This window comes from Etheostoma spectabile, chromosome 9, assembly GCF_008692095.1.
Source record: "Etheostoma spectabile isolate EspeVRDwgs_2016 chromosome 9, UIUC_Espe_1.0, whole genome shotgun sequence".
Classification (NCBI taxonomy): Eukaryota; Metazoa; Chordata; class Actinopteri; order Perciformes; family Percidae; genus Etheostoma; species Etheostoma spectabile.
Window position 1 is genome coordinate 36700925 of NC_045741.1, and position 18470 is coordinate 36719394.

Below are 18470 nucleotides of genomic sequence, written 5' to 3' on the forward strand. Positions count from 1 at the left end.
ATGGACTAAAAACAAATTACAGTATTCCAGGGATGTATAAATAAAGGTATAAAGTCCCTCAAAATGGACAAATAAAAACACCAGTACTTCAAAACAGTATTTAAGTGCAGCTCTTTTATATAATTTATTACGTTCTGCTTGTTTAAACACACACCACACTGAGCTTACTTCATGCAAACAGGTGTACTGAACGTGATAGGGGGCGACCGTCTCCTCTCCTTTGATCTCTACATTAATGTGCATGCGGATAGCTCCAGACACAGCTGATTTGTCTGTACGCTTGTCTGCGAAAAGCACAAGACATACAGCAACACAGTTACCGAACTGAAAACACCTAAATCAGAAAAGTCAGGTCAGTCAAATAACTGCAAAATGACGTGAACTGTGGTATCAATACAGTATTTGTGACTATAACTTTAACTGACACATGGCGGTTCAACTGACCCAGATTGTACCAGACGTCCATCTCTCCGCTCAGAGTGCGGACCTCAATGATGGTTTGACCTAGAAAGTCGTCCGACTCCCGCTTGAACTTCTGCTTTACGCGAGACTTAATGTCGTCATCCTCATCCCACACCCGCACCTTAATGCGGTCTGAGGAGTTGTGACATTCACTAAAACAGACAGAGTCAGTCATAGCTAGTAAATGCAATAGTAACATTGACGGTTATAAGACCAGATGGACTACTATCATGATTCATGACTCATTAAATATCTAAAGTGTAAGCAAAAAAAACTAGCCGTAAACAAATAGATGTAATACATAATAAACAGAAAGCAGATAGAAATGTTTAATGTGTAACTGCATCAGTGAAACAATTAAAAAAAGGGTTTAGTTCATTGAGAGAATATTAATTAAAAATGTTTAGAATCAATTATTCATTTTTAGTCACATTTTGCTAGTTTTCCATCAACGTCAATTGTAATTTTTTGTGTTTTTGACTGTTGTTTGAAGATGTCAACTGGAGCTCTGAGAAATGGTGATTAGCATTTTCTACTAATATATGACATTTTATTGGCTAATCCCCAAAAAACGATTAACTGGGAAAAATAACCTACATATCATTTTTCTCAACTTTCTCTACATATTGGGATGAAAACAGTCATTGTTTGCAACCCTGATGCTTACAAATGTCACATACTGTTTATTTCCAAGAGGTCTTGACTCACAAATTAAATGTCTCCTCCCAGACAGGGTTGAGGTTGCCGTAGATGGTCTTGGTCCTCTTTTTGGTCTTTCCCACCTGGACAGTGACGTAAGGATCACTGGAGCCCGTTTTATCTTTGGCTTGTAGACCCTGGGCACACAACACTAGAAAGAGGCAGGCTGATCAGCCACTGTGTGTGTGTGTGTGCGTGTGTGTGTGTGGTGTGTGCATGTGTGTGTGTGTGTGTGTGTGTGTGTGTGGTGTGTGTGTGTGTGTGTGTGTGTGTGTGTGTGTGTGTGTGTGTGTGAATGCAAACAGATGCCTGATAATCATCTGACCTTCTGCTCTACTGCCCCACAAACAACACCTGTGCTCTCTTCATACAGACGCGAGCCTGTCTCTTTTAATAGACAGAAACAAGTGACACATGCCGTCTCCTCTGACTTTGATGTTGACAGTGTAAGCCAGCTCTGCTCAAAGCTACTGTACTGTACATATTTGACTCCACTCTCACCTGTGATGCTGATCTTGGCCGACCATTTAGAAGTGCCATCGAGCACACTCTGTTTGATCTGCTTCATGTGGGTGACGTGGGTGGACTTGGGGGCTGCAAAGACCTCCTGAATGAGTTCGAAGATCTCAGGTTTGTTCCTCTCGCGGATCTTCATGCGGTCTTTAAGAACCATGATGATGTTCTGGGTTCGGTCCTCCGCGCCGTGTTTGGAGCTCTTCTCTGCCGCTCCTGGTAAGCGTGAAAATTAAGACAAGAAAGAAAAGGATTAACATGTGTCAAAGCAAATAGAAGAGTTAACATATGAGAGGTGTTACAGCTATACTATACAGTATGTTGGCTCATAGTTGCCATACAGTCATTAATGATAATAATAACAGAGCAGAGTATTGCATGGAGGGTATATTTATCCAATTATAGAAACATTTGAAACTGAGATTTGAATCTAAAATACAAAGAAGAGAAGACGACTGTGTAGGAGATGAAAAACGTGACTATATTTCTTGAATGAGAGATGGACACATTTGCAGAGCTATGAAATTCTGAGTAAAAGAGAAATGGAAAAGAGAGGTGGATGACAACAAAAGACAAATGGCTTTTAATATCCTCTCAAGAACATAAGGAAAATAAGAACGTAGGAGTGAGAGACGGAGGAGAGGGACTTTGTCATTGACAAATAGAGATAAGAGGATGGACTAGATAGTTTACTATTATTAATAAAAAACAACAACAGCACTGACGCAGCAATATTTCAAAACTTAAAGTCAGCAAAATCTGCCTACCAGCAACACCAAAGGTCCTATTTTAACAATCTAAGCGCACGGCCTGGAGCCCATGGCACAGGTGTGTTTAGGGCGTGACCAAATCCACTTTTTCTATTTTGATTTTGATTGATAAAATAACAATGAAATGCTGCGATATTGACTTTAGACCAGGTTTTTGTTGGTCTCTGAATTTCTCAGCATGGCTATATTCAGAAGATCGCAGACACTCGAGGGAAGATAATTGCGCCTTTTAAAGAGTCCATCATATTTTTTTAATTCTCTGTGTCTTTCTTGGCTACTAGCATTGGTGTGGAGGAGCGTTGGGGGTGGTGTGCGATCATAGAAGGCTTGTATCATGTGGACGCGCCAACAGTTTTGTTGTCATTACTTAGAATTCCTCATGGGGCAACAGAAACTACACACTATAGCTTTAACGTAGAGACATGAGAGTGCTATCAAGTGTGTGCAGCTATCTTTAAATTACATTACATTGTATAATAAATATATATATCATATGTTAATCCAGTATTTTATCAATGCTTTAAGCCCGGGGCTAAATTCTGGGTAATGTTTTTCAACCTTTGCTTACTTTGCAGACAATCAGCATTGAGTAGATCTTGGCACTTCTCGTGGCATTTGACTCCACACTCGGTACAGCGCATGCCCTGGCGAGCAATACCCCACAGCAGCCCCTCACACTCGTAGCAGTAAGTAGGCGTGGTGGCTGTCCACACCTCAAAATTGTGTGGGGTGGTGCAGGAGATGGGATAAATGAGGGCCTGGAGGGTCTTCTTGTAGACATGACTCTTCTACAAGGGTACAGGAGAGAGAAGAGCAGGCGTCAGCAGAGTGTGCTCGAATGACATGATGTGAGGTACTTTGAGTTAATATTGTAAATGTGTACTGACCAGTTCTTCATTATGCAGGGTGCTGGACGTCAGGGCCGAGGTGATGCCTGCCTTCCTGGAGTTCTGAACCAAGGACTGAGTTACAGGAGAGAGGAGGGGTCAGTTTCTCTCAGCTCGCATCTCAATATCTTATTTATTTAGACAAATCTCAGAGCAGCCCATAAGGCAATGTGTATTATAACTGTCTGTCTGGCAATGTTCCACTGAATAGTTACAGCAAACAGAGGTGACAGCTGCAGAATTTAAAGTGCTTCCTTTTATATCGATAACGCTGGTGAGATAAGAGAACTACTCTACCTTCATAACCTAAGTGTTTTAAATGCAAATGGTGGTGGTGTTACTCACCATAGCCTGTGGCAATGCAGTGAAGGTGGGAGGAATAAGGGAGAGATTTAAAATTAGAAAAAGGCAAGAAAGAGGGGGTGGGGGTTCTATAAAGAATTCAAATTGTTGAGAGAGCATATATATCCTTATGCATATACTGCAGTTATTGTGATTAAAAAGGAAAGGACATCCACAACTAAAGCATGGGGGGAATCAAACAAGGTGAATCTACAGACATGAAGAGCCCTGAAGTCACAGCTGCGACCAGACTTGAGTATTTGATGTGTGAATGAAGTAGCTTGCCATCGCTGCTCATTAAGCCAGACCCCACCCTGTCCGTTCAATTACCTGGGAGACTCTGACAGGTTGTGTGTGTGTGGTGTGTGTTGTGTGTGTGTGTGTGTGTGTGTGTGTGTGTGTGTGTGTGTGTGTGTGTGTGTGTGTGTGTGCCTGCGTGTGTGTGTGTGTGTGTGTGTGTGTGTGTGTGTGTGTGCGTGCATGGAAGCAAGAGACAGAGAGAAGATGAGAAACATAGCTGCACCTGCCTGTAAATGTCAGTCAGTGCTTTGAGACAGCAAGAATTATTAATGAAGACAGCATCAGAGATAATTACTAACGCTTGGATCTGGTGAGTTTAGTAAAATGGCACATTGAGGGTTACCTGGCAGTTAATATAAAGAGCCAAGTTGTTGTCCTATATCAAGGCTGCCTTCTGTTTCGCTAGCATCCACTACAGTATGTGCTGTTGCATTACAAGTTCGACATTTTGACAAATACTGTAAGATTGCTTTCTTGCCTAGAATTAGAGAAGATTAAAACCACTCTCATCTGTCCCTTAAATATAAAGCTATAGCCGGCTGCCAGTTAGCTTAGCTTAGCAAAAAGATTGGAGACTGAAAGTAGTCAAATCTGCCTCCCTGCAGCTCTATGGCTCACATTAGGATGTTATGTTGTATTTGTATAATCTGCAGAAAACCCAAAGTGTAAAGATGACAAGTTGTGACAGGTTGGAAGCTGTTTCCCCTGCTTCCAGACTTCAATATTCTCTTCTAACTCACAATTACAAAACATCCAAGGATATTTATCAAAATGGGGAACTATTCCTTTAAGCTTTTATTTTTTATTTTTCAAATATGAAACGTGATACTGTGTGTGTGTGTGTGTGTGTGTGTGTGTGTGTGTGTGTGTATTCATAGTCTGATCGTATCTATACTTGCTAGTAAAATTAGAGCCTTGTGTCTTTTTGACAAAAGCAGAAAAGTGATAATGCTGTCAGGCGTATTAATACTCTAAAGGAAGTGACTTATATGAATGAGTTTTCTTGAGAGGATTTATGTTTCTTACTGTCTTAACTCTAATGAGGCAGTGTCAGGGAGGCCATGGGGGCGATGGCAGCATGGGGTAATGAAGGTTATGTTATATGACAGCATCTAACAAAGATCCATGTCAGTCTGGGGGAAACTTCTGGCCTTGCCAGTTGCCCCTTAGCCCTGCAGCTCGCCTTGTCAACAGGTGCTGTAACAGGAGGGAAAGCAGAGTTGATGTGCAGTGGGCTAAAAGCCAGTGAGGAAGAGAAGTAAAAAGAGCAATGAAGAAAAGAAAGAGGTAAAGAGATGAGAGTAATGAGATAAGAAAGGGCAGCGGACAATCGGACGGAAAACAGGAGTATGTTTAGTAGACGAGAGCTCTTACTGCTGAGCCGAGTGATACTGTAAATGGATATGGGGAGATGTGAGACACTTAGTCAGGAGAATATGAAGAGATTAGTGCAGAAACTCACCAGATCTCGGACGAGAGGCATAGCTTTCCTCTTCCTGAGGTCTGGCATGCTGTCAATGCTATACAGAGCGCCACCCATCCTGGAGACAAAACATGCACAGAGCAGGATTCAACACCAGCTATTTATTCAGCTACAGTTGTTAGAACCTGGACACGATCAATCAATTAGACAATGAATGCATTCAGACATTAAAGCCATGGGCTTGCATTTCGGTTGGTAATTTAAAGCATAACTTTTAATGCCGTAGTAGTACACGTCAGGATATCTCCCTGCTGAATAAACGAGAGCCTGCCAAACTTTTCCTAGGGGCCTGGAGGAAAGAGATAGGTGATGAAGAGAGGTAAGAAGAGTGCCATTAGAGTTGTGGCTGGAGAAATGTACTGTACAAAGTGCATTTATATACTGAGAACACACAATCAGAATACGTTTGGTTTCCTGCAAAACAATATGATTTTTTAGTTTCATTATTAGTTGTAGTCATAATGACTCCAAGTTGACAATACAACAGTAATACAAGTGGGAGAAGAAAAAGGGGGAGATGAGGAGAGTGGTGTAGCTTAGTTGTGTCTTTCTGAGTGAGTTTGTTGATTATTGAAATCAGCAGTGGCTTCTCTCTGTGTTTGAGAATCATAGTAAAAGTAGATTACAGCCAGATGGCCATCCATGTAATCACTCTTCTAATTCTATCTGCACTATTATTGAAAGGCTTTTTGTTGTCTGTTCAAAGAACACACAGCATCGATACTCACGTCACACTGACGAACTTAAATAGTCACGATTGGTATAAATGGCAGACTTTAGAAAAGACACTTTGCAAGCTTAAAGCAGCTTCCCATGTATTGCTTGGACTCCCTATAAATATCTAGGAGCCACACAGGATGCAAAAAAAAGAAATTAGATTGACTACTGGCCACACCCACCTGAGCGTCTGCTCCAGCCATGGGTAATCGGAAGGGACTACATGCAAATCGCTACGAGGATGGCAAACAACTGAAAAGAAAATAATGAAATGGCAAACAGTACAAGGGGTAAACAGAAACTATCAATTAAACACAAAAAACAAACACAGTAACAGGACATGCAGGGACTGATGCAACAAGTCAGTGTGCTCAATATTATATCAGATTATGAATTTAACAACAACAGAAGGCCTACTACCCACTCTGATGCGCCCAGGCATTCACCTGGCATGAATGCACATTGCACGAATGCACACTTATGTGCACAAGGTACACTCGGAAACACACACACATACACACATGTTATACCTCTTGCAGCTGTAGTCGTACTCTGCTGAAAAGACGAAGCCAGTTGGCTTTGGCTCTGGCAGGACCAGGCTCCATGATTTCCCTCTTTGGGAAACTAGAAGAATGATTGGAGAAGGAACAACAAGGGTTATGCATATATGCGCTAGTGTGTGCTCTTTTAGCTAATGTGGTGAATGTGTAGAAATTATAGAGATAAACTATCATGGACTAATAGTGGTAAACACATTAAAGGGACACTCTGTCGATTTTGCACACAGTGTTGGAGAAAACGTGACGATTACAAAAATTTAGATAATCATTTAAAAAAAAAATTATTAGAATAACGCTGGTTCATCTTGACAGGCACTTATATTTTTGTTCCTTATTCCTACGCCTTCCCCAGTGTCTGTTTCCTATGTTCCTCTTAATTAATATGTATATATAAATACTGTATGTGCTTATTGTTACCTGAATGAACTGACAGATGAACATCTATGCACAAAAAGTAGCTGTGTTAGTATTGACAGTGAGTGAAAGCTTTCTTTTCCACTATGAGGCAGGTGGTGTATAAACAGTGTTCACCTTGGAACAGGTAGTTCCTCTGTTCTCTCTTCAGGAGCTGGAGGGACACTCTTTACCACCGGAGGCTGCTCGGGAGTTTGAGGTTCTTCCAACGGCACCTCAAACTTAGGTTCAGGCTCCAGGGGCCCGGTATCTGGAGCTGGAACCTGAGATGTGGTCGTGGGGGTGGATGTAGTGGTGGTTGACAGAGCTGGCTGGGTGGGTGCGAACGGAGGCTTGCTGGATTCTGCACTGAAAGGGGGCAACGTGTCATTGAGTGTGACTGGAGGTAGACTAGGAGCTGTGCTGGTTGGCGGGAGCTGATCAGGAGCTGGCCGCTGCTGATGCAACGATGCCTGCTTCTCCAGCGGTGGTCTGGTGGTCGTGCCATCAGAGGGGGGCATGAGGGACGGGGCAGTGCTTGTGGGTGCGGGGGTGTAGGGCAGCTCCTGGTCTTCACCGAGTGTGCCGTCAATTGGATACGTATCTTCATCTTCCTCAAAAGGCATCTCCTCCTCGTCTTCGTAGATGTACTCCCCTTCCCCCCCGTACACGTCACCCTCCTCTTCAGCATACAGCCCCCCCTCTTCCCCTCCATCTTTGAGGTAGCCTCCGTCGTCGCTGTAGATGCCTTGGGGGTCCTCGCCATCCCAGCCTGGGGAGTCCTCTTTGCCGTAGCTGACAGAGGAGTGGCAGGAGTGGTAGGAGTCGTTTTCATCGTAGAACTCCGAACCTCGCAAGCTGTCACCGTCCTCAGCAACAAACTCCTCACTGAGCTGAGAACTGCCTCGACTCAACTCGCCTGACGAGGCGTAACGACTGTCTGTGGGACTGAGGGGAGGGGGAGATACAGACACCTGTTACATAAACACACCCACACAGGTTGAAAAGTAAACTATGGGGGTTCCAACACTTGAACAATAGAGAGTATTGCTGTCATAGTGACACTTAAGGAACTTGTGTTCCTTAATGGCCAGAGAGGGAGACAGCTGATCAATAGGAGCGACTTTAAACCAACCAATAAAAAAAACTTGGGGTGGGAAGGGTTGGAATAGTAATGCATCAACGTAACTGCAAGGGCAATCATCTTTTTAGTAATGGGTAAGGTTACTATGGATACTATTTCACACACAGATTAATACGGAAGCACACACCATACAAAAGCACACAATTAGCAAAAACATAACACATTTTTCATAAATCTAAAATAAATACTATTTAGTGAACCTGAAGAGGTTGAGGGTCATTTATTAGCCTGGTCTCTTTTTGCAGATAAATAAGTAATATTTATTCACGATGATGAATGAGGCTTTGAGACATTAAGAAGGACCATGAGCCAGAGAGATTTGAAACATGGGAAAAAAACGTATACATGCACGCCCGCACGCACATGGGCACACGCACACACACACACACACACACACACACACACACACACACACACACACACACACACCTTATTGTGTCGTCTCTATTGATTACAGTCCTGTTGGTTCAATAATGCATGGTGCAGGAGCAGTAAAGGAGCTAACTGTATTATGGCTCTGGGTTGAGAGCCAGGGGGAATACACAAGTTTGGATGAATGGACAAATAAACACAATCACGACACACCTGTTCTTTTCTATTCATCACCTAAAATCACAATTTCTCCCTCTCATTCAACACAAAGACAGTGACAAATGCTTGCACAAGGCTTTAGTCTAAATACATGTCTGCCCTCCTTCTTAGCAAAGAATATAAAACAATAAACATGACGAAATGAAGATGAAAATGGATGTAATCTGTCTTGGCTTCTCTGCGACCCCCATTATTGGGCTGACAGCCTCCTGCTGATGTACGGGTAGGAATTAAATGTGTATAATTAACAAGAATGGGACACAAAGAATAAGACAGGGCTCTTCTTAGTCTCACATACAGGATGGGGGATGTAATGACAGGCTGCCGTGACAACAGATTCACACACACACACACACACACACACACACACACACACACACACACACACACACACACACACACACACACACACACACACACACACACACACAGATTCACACAAGTTCTTACACAATCTCCAACCAACAATTAACCTCTGACTGTCTCTGACTGTTACAAAACAACACACACATACACATACATCTCGTCAATCACTCGCCCACACACATAAACACAAAACTGCGCAAAACTTATTAGTTTAACAATGGCAACGATGTGTGTGATACTTCATTTGTGATACTGATTTGTGATTCTTCACCAGGAACACAGTAAATGTAGATGCAGGACCAGAAGGTTTCTATCAGTAGCATAGAATATACATAGATAGGGTTAGAGCGCATGCATGCAAGCACAGCGAGCGAGGAGGACGGGACAAGTCCACCACTGACGTCACAGCGAGACGGAGTCACAGGCCGGAGCAGGAGAAGGAAGAGGATTTGGAGAGGAGGCACAGAGACCCACCTATCGGACAGTGAATGCCTACTGTCTAGAGAACACTGATGACTGGTGCGGCGGCTCGACCCTGAGCCTGAGTCGATATCGCTGCGCCCGTTGGTAGCCAACTCTAAACTATCATAGCGTCTGGTAAGAGGAGTAAGGAGGGAGGTTGGGAAGAGGGGAGAGGTGGGAGAGGAGCATCAGTAGAGCTCAGTGCAAATCTTTCAAAGAAGCCCGTCCTAAACAACAGTCAGGTGTTGATGTGAACATTGAGGCAGGTTTTGCTTGATGTAGTCATTCCTTCGGTTTGTACTGGCAAGTAAAAGATCCCTTCCTATTGTACTCAAAATGTAAGGGATGGGGATCCAAAGTTCTGTGGAAAATTTAATTCCAACATTAAGACAAGCCTACAGCAGTCCGAGTTTTTTCAAATCAAGTGGGTATGTCTTTCGTCTATCTATCGTCTTATTTGTGCACAATGTCCTTTTATTATTATTGTCCCTCCCCTGCAGCTCAAACCCAGAGGCACAAAGAGGGAATTTTGCACTAGACAGTAACTACAGAATATACCTACTTGATGTTGTTCCCCATCACTTAAATGAGAAGAGCAAAGGAACGGATCTCTTAATAATCACTATGAACAAGAGGAATGATTACAGCATCCAAACCTGTTTCAATGTTCATATGAACACCTGGCTATTGTTTAAAGCCAGACTTGAAAAATTGTGAACTTATCCTTAAGTTTCTGCACAATGACCTCTCACTGAGGTTGAACACTTGTATGTATGGTGTATTTCAGCCATCTACATCTAACCAAATGAAAAGGTCAAACTTTCCGTTTCAGCTTCCCTGAACAAAAGTGTTCATAATCACTGCTAGTTTCTACCCAAGTTAGCGCAGAGGTCCTGACACTCAATATGAACACAATGATGCAGGCACACACACCCATTCACACATGTACCACAGAGGCCCACTTCATACATGACCTGTATACAAGAACTGTGTGCCAGCATGCTTGTATACACTGAGGCCAGGGTTCTTCTCTAGAGAAGGAGAGCACATTGGGACAACATGTTACCATGTGAAACAAAACAAGGTTGCTGAGGCTGAGCTGTTTAAGGGCTAAATGCTAGACTCCAAATAGCAATACTTAAGATGGGGAGTGTGATAATTTGGCTTCAACATTAAACACTTTTTTTCTTTAGGTTTTTTTCCCCTTTCTGTTTCAGCAAAACAAACCCTTTCTCTCTGTACATACACATTATGACAGCCCGCCATGATAATCTCATTAAAAGGAAACCATTCGGTCTCAGTTATGTCTACGTAGTGCCTGAAGGGTGCTTGTCACCTCATGACTCTGTGGTCGTAGTCCAGCTCATGGATTTCATCGTTGTATGAGTGTATGTAGTTCTCAGTCCTCATGGGATACTGGTGCATGGAAGCGTTAGGCTGGGAGGTGGTGTAGTAGGGAGGCGGGATGCTGTTACTGGTCTCACTGCGGTAGTCGCTGTCCCTGTCGTCCACGGCGCTGTCTGGGTCCTCGTCTGTTCACACAAACACAGCAGGAGACAAGATGAAGTGACAAAACACGAGAAGACAATGATGGCTCAGAATTGTATTATACAGTATTTGTATAGTGTATAGGGGGCACAATGGCATGGAATAATGGTGTTCTAGCTCCCTGAAGCCCCCTTTATACAGTAGATACCTGATCCTTTCTGATAGACAGTTGTTTTACTTGCATCTTTCCTGCAAAGAAAATTGTTTATTTACTGTCTTATTATACTTTGTTCAATTCTAATGTGTTTTAGGATGATATTATCTGTAAATTAAAATCTAATCATTGTATCATGTATAGATATTATGTAATTTTAATATCAGGGCATAAAATGTCACTTACGCCCCAGTCGCTACTCCTTGCTAAACTACACGATAATAACTGAAGGCGACTCAGATGAGTGTATCAACATTTTTCCAAACTTTGGTGGCACAACATTAAAACGATGTTCAGTAATAAAATCAACTTGAAAGTATTAAAGTGAGGGGGACAGCACCATCACTAGTGGAAATAATGCCCTTGGAAAGACTGATATTTATCTTCACCAAACACCACACAGATTGATTTACTGTAACTTCACTGATTCTTATTCTTCCAGCTCATCAGGAGAATATGGATATGAGCTGAAAGGAAGTTCAGAGAGGACGAGTGGGGAAAAAATATAAATTTTCATGGCAGCTTATGGTCTCTGAGGAAAACTACACAAGGAGATCATTACATTAAAGCGAGACATGGACAATAAATACAGAATTACGCCATTAGCAGAAGCGCATGAAAGAAACTTACTTTGCTGATCCCCCCACAGACTCCAATTACCTGCAAGGAGATAAAGGGTTGGAAAAACCAAATTAGGTTTGGGCCACACATTAAACACATCAGCAGTCCACAAGACTGGGTTATCAAACATGTAGAGATGTGTAGCCCTGAGAAATATGTGCTTTAAAATGTTAATATGTGTGCAGAGGGTCCAGAAATGAGTATGTATCTACATGTGTATGAGTTAAAAAAAAACACAAGGTCAGATGCTGCAATAACTAAGAACAGAAAATACTTCCAGACCAAAAATTACACGCTACCTGCTATCATCTGTACACACACAGGCTTCACACCGCCATCCAACCCACAGATTTAGTGTATACTATACACACTTGCTCCCTGTGTCATCATTACTGGACAGACAGACAGACAGACAGGGTGATGTGTGTCTGACAGTCCATCGTATGTCAGTTCACATTCATCACACATCACTTGAATGCATGATTCATCACATCAGCTTCCTCCCTTCCTCCTAGGCTTCATCTCTCAGCCTCATTTCCACCTCCCGTCTAGTCTTGTTTTTGGAGCAGAGGGAATGAGGGGAGGGGAAGGGAGGGGAAATAAGGAGGCATAAAAAGGACACAGTGGGGGAGAACACAGCAGGCGGTCGACGCAGAAGTGGCTTATGACACTCACAGCACTGTGTGGTTGGTGCATGTAGTGGTCGCTCCTGTTCTTCTTGATAGGCATACTGAGGAGGGGAAAAAAAACAACATCTTAGAAAGTAAGATCTAGCACTTCTTCTTAGGAAAATTGCTGGTAAAAATACATTGACTCTGCAATTTTGCTGTTATCGGCAGCCACATAGAACTAGAGAGAGTATGGTAAAGGAAGAAAGAGGTGGAAAGGAAACACAGAGTAGAAAAGGTGGTATGAAAGAAAAAGAAAGAATAAATAGATAGATGAGGAAATATAGATAACAGATGCTGCAGAGAGAGTGATGTGGAATGTGGAGTTAAGTTCTTACGTCTTGATCTCTCATGGCATTTAGTTGTTCAAGTTTCTTGGCCCAGTATCTGGCCTCTTCTTCAGGAATGTCTGCAGGAAACATACAAACACACAACATGATCCTCTACTCAGCACATACAATACATGTCTCTCTGTATAAACATTGCAAAAGAACCATACAGCAATCAAATGAATTCATTTTAAAACCATGGCAACAGTGTTAGATAGTAATAGATTGATTAAGCAATCTCAAGTAACAGTGCTAGATGTAGTGTTAGTACTATAGTAGTCAAAGTAGCAACAACAGCATATATGTAGTAAATGTAGTAGTATTGGGAGTAGCCGTCCGAGAGGTGGTACTAACAGTAAAAGTGATAGTGGTTGAGATAGTAGTTGTATGTTGAAGTCACAATACTAATATTAGCAACAGTAGAAAGGGTATTTGTTTTTTACATTGCATTGAAACATACACTACCGGTCAAAAGTTTGGGGTCACTTACAAATTTCCATGCCACTCCATTATAGACATAATACCAGCTGATCTAAGTGGGTGGCTGATCTTTAATGCAACATCTACATTGCCCATTATCAGCAACCATTTATCAAATGTTCCAGAGGCACGTTCTGTTTACTAATCTGATATCATTTTAAAAAACTAACTGAGAAAACACTGGAGAATCCTTTTGCAATTATGTAAGCACATAATGTAAGTTGAAAACTGCTGACCGGGTTAAAAAAAAACAATGCAACTGACCTCAGCTGGTATTCTGTTTATAATGGAGTGCAATGGAAATTTCTAAGTGACCCCAAACTTTTGACCGGTAGCGTATGTATGGTATATATCCGACTCTGGCACTTATGAATGAAACAATTTACAGAATTGAACACGTAGGATAAATACAACTATGACGAAAAGCCAAACCTAGTGGCAGTTCAAAGCGGGTGTCAAGCAGCAGCCTGTGAAAGGTTGGGTCTTTAGTTCCACAGATCTCATTCTCGGCCATGATCGCATTGGAGTCCAGGGTCAGCCACTGGCCTGGACCCTCCTGGAAAAGATAGAGGAAGAGGGGCAGAGAAATATAACTTAAACTATTCTTACTGTGTGATAAATATGCTATTTGGTATGCGAAATGTGCAGACTGTCTTAGAGTGACAACACAAATTACCTGAAGTCACCTCCCTTGGCCGCTGTTCAGCTAGATAATTACTGCACATAATCCCCTGGAAACCCAACTTATCATTTTTACATTTCTGTTTGTATATGGAATAAAAAAAACTTTGATACAATTAGTGAGCTTTACAGGTGTTAGCAGATGTCTTCTTGAACTATTTTTTTTAATGATGCAGTTCCTGACAGAAATCTGACAAGAACCACTCATTAGATCATCTTGAAATAAGGGAATGTGTCCACTTCTTAGTATTAAGTGACTTAATTAACCTATTCCAATTCAAGGTGCACAAAAATACCAAGTCTAAGAATATGATTATGCTAAGTACAGTATATTTCACAAAGGCAACAGTATGCAGTTGAACACAACACAGTATCAACAAATACTGAAACACTAAAAGAAAACAAATAATGTTGGATAACAATGCTAATGACCTTGAAAACAAAGACACACCTTCTATGAAGCTAAACAATTACTTTCCCACAATGACTTGTTTATAATATCCACGATTACGACAACAATGTATCTCTTGCTTCTTTAATATATACTCATTAGTTACTTTTTGAATATTTCAAATACAGGAACACGTAGCAGCTATTGATCTGCATGTCATAACTGTTGTGTGAAAAGTCCCTGTGGTAACAGAATATCTACAAGGCTCCGCAGTTATTTTCTATTAACTATTTGATGTTTAAATTGTAAGAAATGTAAAACGTGGCATCTAAACACAGAAAACAAAAAAATAAAAAAACTTGAAACACTCTGCAAGTTTCACATTAAGGCTTTACATAAAATAACATTAAACGTGACATGTTTTCATAACTCATATGTTGATAAGGTCATTTTAGTAATTAAATTCATTCATCTCTCAGATTGGAATATCGGTTAAATGTACAGTAATGTAGCTAATAAAACCTAATGCTGGGAGCCAAAAAGAGAGAGAGAGTGTACCTCATTGGACTGCCGTATGTTGCTCAGGGGGATCCATAAGGTGCCCACCATGGTGTCCCAGATCAGCCCTTTATTCCACACCTCCACTGTTAGGCCTAGATCCAGGCGGTTTATTTCACTGCTCAGCAAAAAGAGGCAGAGGCGGATTAAGGAAAGAGAAATGTGTTAGAAAAAGTGGAGGGAGGAGAGCAAAATTATACAGCGTTATTAAAAGCTGAGTGGAGACAGGGTTGTATTCAGACACCTCACTGCACAGAGGCCTTTCAACAGAAATACAGTCTATGCACTTAAATCTGGTGATGGATATGCACTGGGATTCAATCTGCAGAGGGAAATGAGTCATTCAGCATGAAGATGGAAAGAGTAGGGGATTGTCTACCAGGCTGCCGGCAGGATAGAAGAGAGAGCACAGATAGGACAACAGCTGAGACTATCTACATTTCTGTATAACAAACAGCAGTGCACTCTATGATTCATTTTTCCATCAAGCACCACTTATACACCATATATAAAGCTAAGGTCTGGACTAGTTGGGATTCGTTAAGTGATTACAAATCTGACTGGCAGGTTATCAGCCCAGTAAGCATCTCTCATTGTCAAGCAGTGCCTCTTCTCAAGCCCACTGGTGAAAACCTAATAAGAACCACATCGTTAATATGGAAATACATCTTTCTGTTTCCTTCGGAGCTAAGGGGGTTATTTGGAAAATGGCTGAATGTACTGTTTTGTTTGGAAGATATGGCTAGTAGACTAAACATAAAAGCAGTATCTGTTGTGTTTTTTTTCTTCCTTTTGGGAGTTATGAGGAGTAATGAAGCCAAGAGAAACCCTCTTCAATTGGTGTGTGAACTTTGCTGGAGCAGGTTTTATAATAATAATAAACTTTATTTCAATAATCGTTATGTCATCCCCTCACTCTTCAAAGGAAAAAAATGAGGAATAGGGCAAAAATAACTCCTTTTAGAAATTATAAATGTCACAGCTGACCCTGCTGCTCTGTGTTGCGCAACATCTGTGTGCTGAATTGAGCCCCTGAGGTGACAGCTCCATACATGTGAATTGACAGTATTCATTCCTTATTTAATGCCTACGTTGAAACTATTTGCACATTCCTATGGACTTGCATCTGCCAACGGATATTGACATTAGATTAGATTTGATTTTTTTGAACTTTATCAAACCATAATAGCAACAGCAAACATGCACTCTTTAAATACCTTTAAGTGGAAAAACGTTCATGTCATTTAATGATGGTTTTACAACAACATTTTCATACTAAAAAGCTGCTGTGGCAGCAGAGCCAGAGCTTGGAGAAAAATTAGCAGGGAGCTTAACACTTGGAAGAGTATTTCACTGATTCAGCATTGCAATGCTTTAACGTTGTCCCACTCCCAATAGACAGTTAAACATGTGGTCAAAATCAATACAGCAGAGCCAGACAACCATGACAACAAGGGGGCAGAAGATGTGAAAGAGGGCAAGAAGCACTCACAACATGAAGTCCTGCTCCCAGCATGGCTGACTGCCACGCACAGCAATGGTTGTGCTCTTAACATTCTGCACCTTCAGGGTCACGTATGTGTTAAATTTCTCTGTAAAATAGTACAAAAGTAACAACATAATTTAGTAAAAAAAAAAAAATGATAGTAACATATGGATGATGTCCACGCGTCACAACTCACCTTGGGGTCCATCGAGCTTGGCTTTCTTCACTGCAAGAAAATTGAGAAAACAAGGAAGGAATTAGTCTAACTAGAAAAAGTGAGTTCAAATATCAAATTTGCAAACATGAGAACATGACTGTTTTCAAAGATTTCACATTTTCATGCTGCAAACGTTCAAATGAATCCTAAAAGGCTTTTTTCAGACCAAGGGTTAGACTGTGATGGGACTTATACAGTCCAGACAGGCCTCTGCCTGTACCTCATGTGCATGAAAGTATCAGTTGGCAGGTGATTGGCAGGTGCCTGGCATTTTAGGGGGGGGGGGGGGGGGGGGGTTCTGCTCAGCCTGAGACTCCTCTAGATCCTCTTTGTGGAGAATGCCAGGATCTCCATATGAAAGACTGCATCCATTCAGCAGGAGATGTCGGGATCTCTGAGTCAGAGGGCTAGAAGAACAATCTGTTTGTGCAGGTGAGAGTAATAGCTGATGCCATGGAAGAGAGCGGCCACATGCCTCGTCCTCTCTGAATGATGTGTGTGTATGTATGACAACAGGGGTTGCTGGATAAAAGACAGCGCAGCGCTGTTTTTTGTCTCACACAATACATGAGACTCTGCTGAGGGGCCACTGCCAGCAACTCCAAGCAGGGACCTCTGAAAGTACTAGACTGACTTTTAAAACCACAGTGACGTCAACGGCCTATTCATTATTCAGTCAATCCAGCACCCTGCCGATGCCCAGCATCCCTATGTTCAGTAGTGAGGTATTAATATTTGGAGTTCTGTGTTTTTGTTGTTTTTTTCTTATCCCTGCCTCTTTTCACTGATGTAAAATGTCAGGAAAGAAATAAAGGGAATAAGTGGGATTGGGTCGCAACAAAAAGCCCATAAATATTCTTTAAGCATGTGGCTGCAAGAAGAATGGCTTTGTAATGTGTGAACTACAGTCTTACTCTCTAAAATAGAAAGAACTAAATACACACTCAATCTTCTTAATGAGGGTAGCAAAAGGGATGCTGACAAAAAAACACACTTAATATTTTCATAGTCATTGACAGCAGAGCAAGCATGATAATCATTGTTGTCAAATTGGCGTCTAAAAATAGCTTCACCCCAGCAAACCATTGGGATAATGTCTATCGCCTAAATATTGGCTTGATTCATGAGGCAAGTGTCGGAGTAAGTGGTGTGGAGGAGCATGTGCTTCGTAGTCAACTTCAAAGTAAAATCCACATCCTGATACTTAAGCTGCTGACAAGGCAGTCAGACCTAAGTGGTGAGGACGGCTCTTGAATTCACTTTTGACAAAGGGGCGTTCAAATGAGTTATTTCTTTGCTTTAAATAGACAGTACATGACAGATCAACCTTGGCACTGCTGCCAACTCTCTCTCTCTCTCCCTCTTATACACTGTCCTCTCCTCACCATCAACCAGTCAGTCATCGGTCCTCTCTCTCTCCCTCTCACTTGCTTTCACAAGCTCCCCCTGCCATGTGGCCAGTGTGCACGTGTGCTCCCTTTCTTTCTCTTTCTCTTGTGCTCCATTAATCTCTCTGTGCAGCCGGATGCAGGCAGAGCTAGCTGCAGCCCCAACACTAAAAATAACCACGCAGTGTGACAGGGATGGGGGGTGCCGGAAAGGGGTGTGTGTGCGTGCGTGTGTATGTCTGTGTGGTAGTGGTGGTGGG

General features: G+C 41.9%; 1 protein-coding gene across 1 annotated transcript in view; it reads right to left on the bottom strand.

Annotated features, from left to right (window-relative positions):
• Nucleotides 1–18470, bottom strand: part of unc13a (unc-13 homolog A (C. elegans)) — a 47452-nt gene that overhangs the window by 26101 nt on the left and 2881 nt on the right. The window contains exons 2-20 of the mRNA XM_032527082.1: nt 16802–16831; nt 16612–16711; nt 15120–15237; nt 13922–14045; nt 13019–13089; nt 12688–12742; nt 12022–12051; nt 11026–11221; nt 9702–9821; nt 7265–8074; nt 6704–6797; nt 5436–5543; nt 3677–3682; nt 3332–3406; nt 3013–3232; nt 1663–1890; nt 1171–1312; nt 445–614; nt 169–284 (exon numbers count right to left, since the gene is read on the bottom strand). Of these exons, the coding sequence (XP_032382973.1) occupies nt 169–284; nt 445–614; nt 1171–1312; nt 1663–1890; nt 3013–3232; nt 3332–3406; nt 3677–3682; nt 5436–5543; nt 6704–6797; nt 7265–8074; nt 9702–9821; nt 11026–11221; nt 12022–12051; nt 12688–12742; nt 13019–13089; nt 13922–14045; nt 15120–15237; nt 16612–16711; nt 16802–16831 (2813 nt within the window). The remainder of the gene's footprint in view (nt 1–168; nt 285–444; nt 615–1170; nt 1313–1662; nt 1891–3012; nt 3233–3331; nt 3407–3676; nt 3683–5435; nt 5544–6703; nt 6798–7264; nt 8075–9701; nt 9822–11025; nt 11222–12021; nt 12052–12687; nt 12743–13018; nt 13090–13921; nt 14046–15119; nt 15238–16611; nt 16712–16801; nt 16832–18470) is intronic.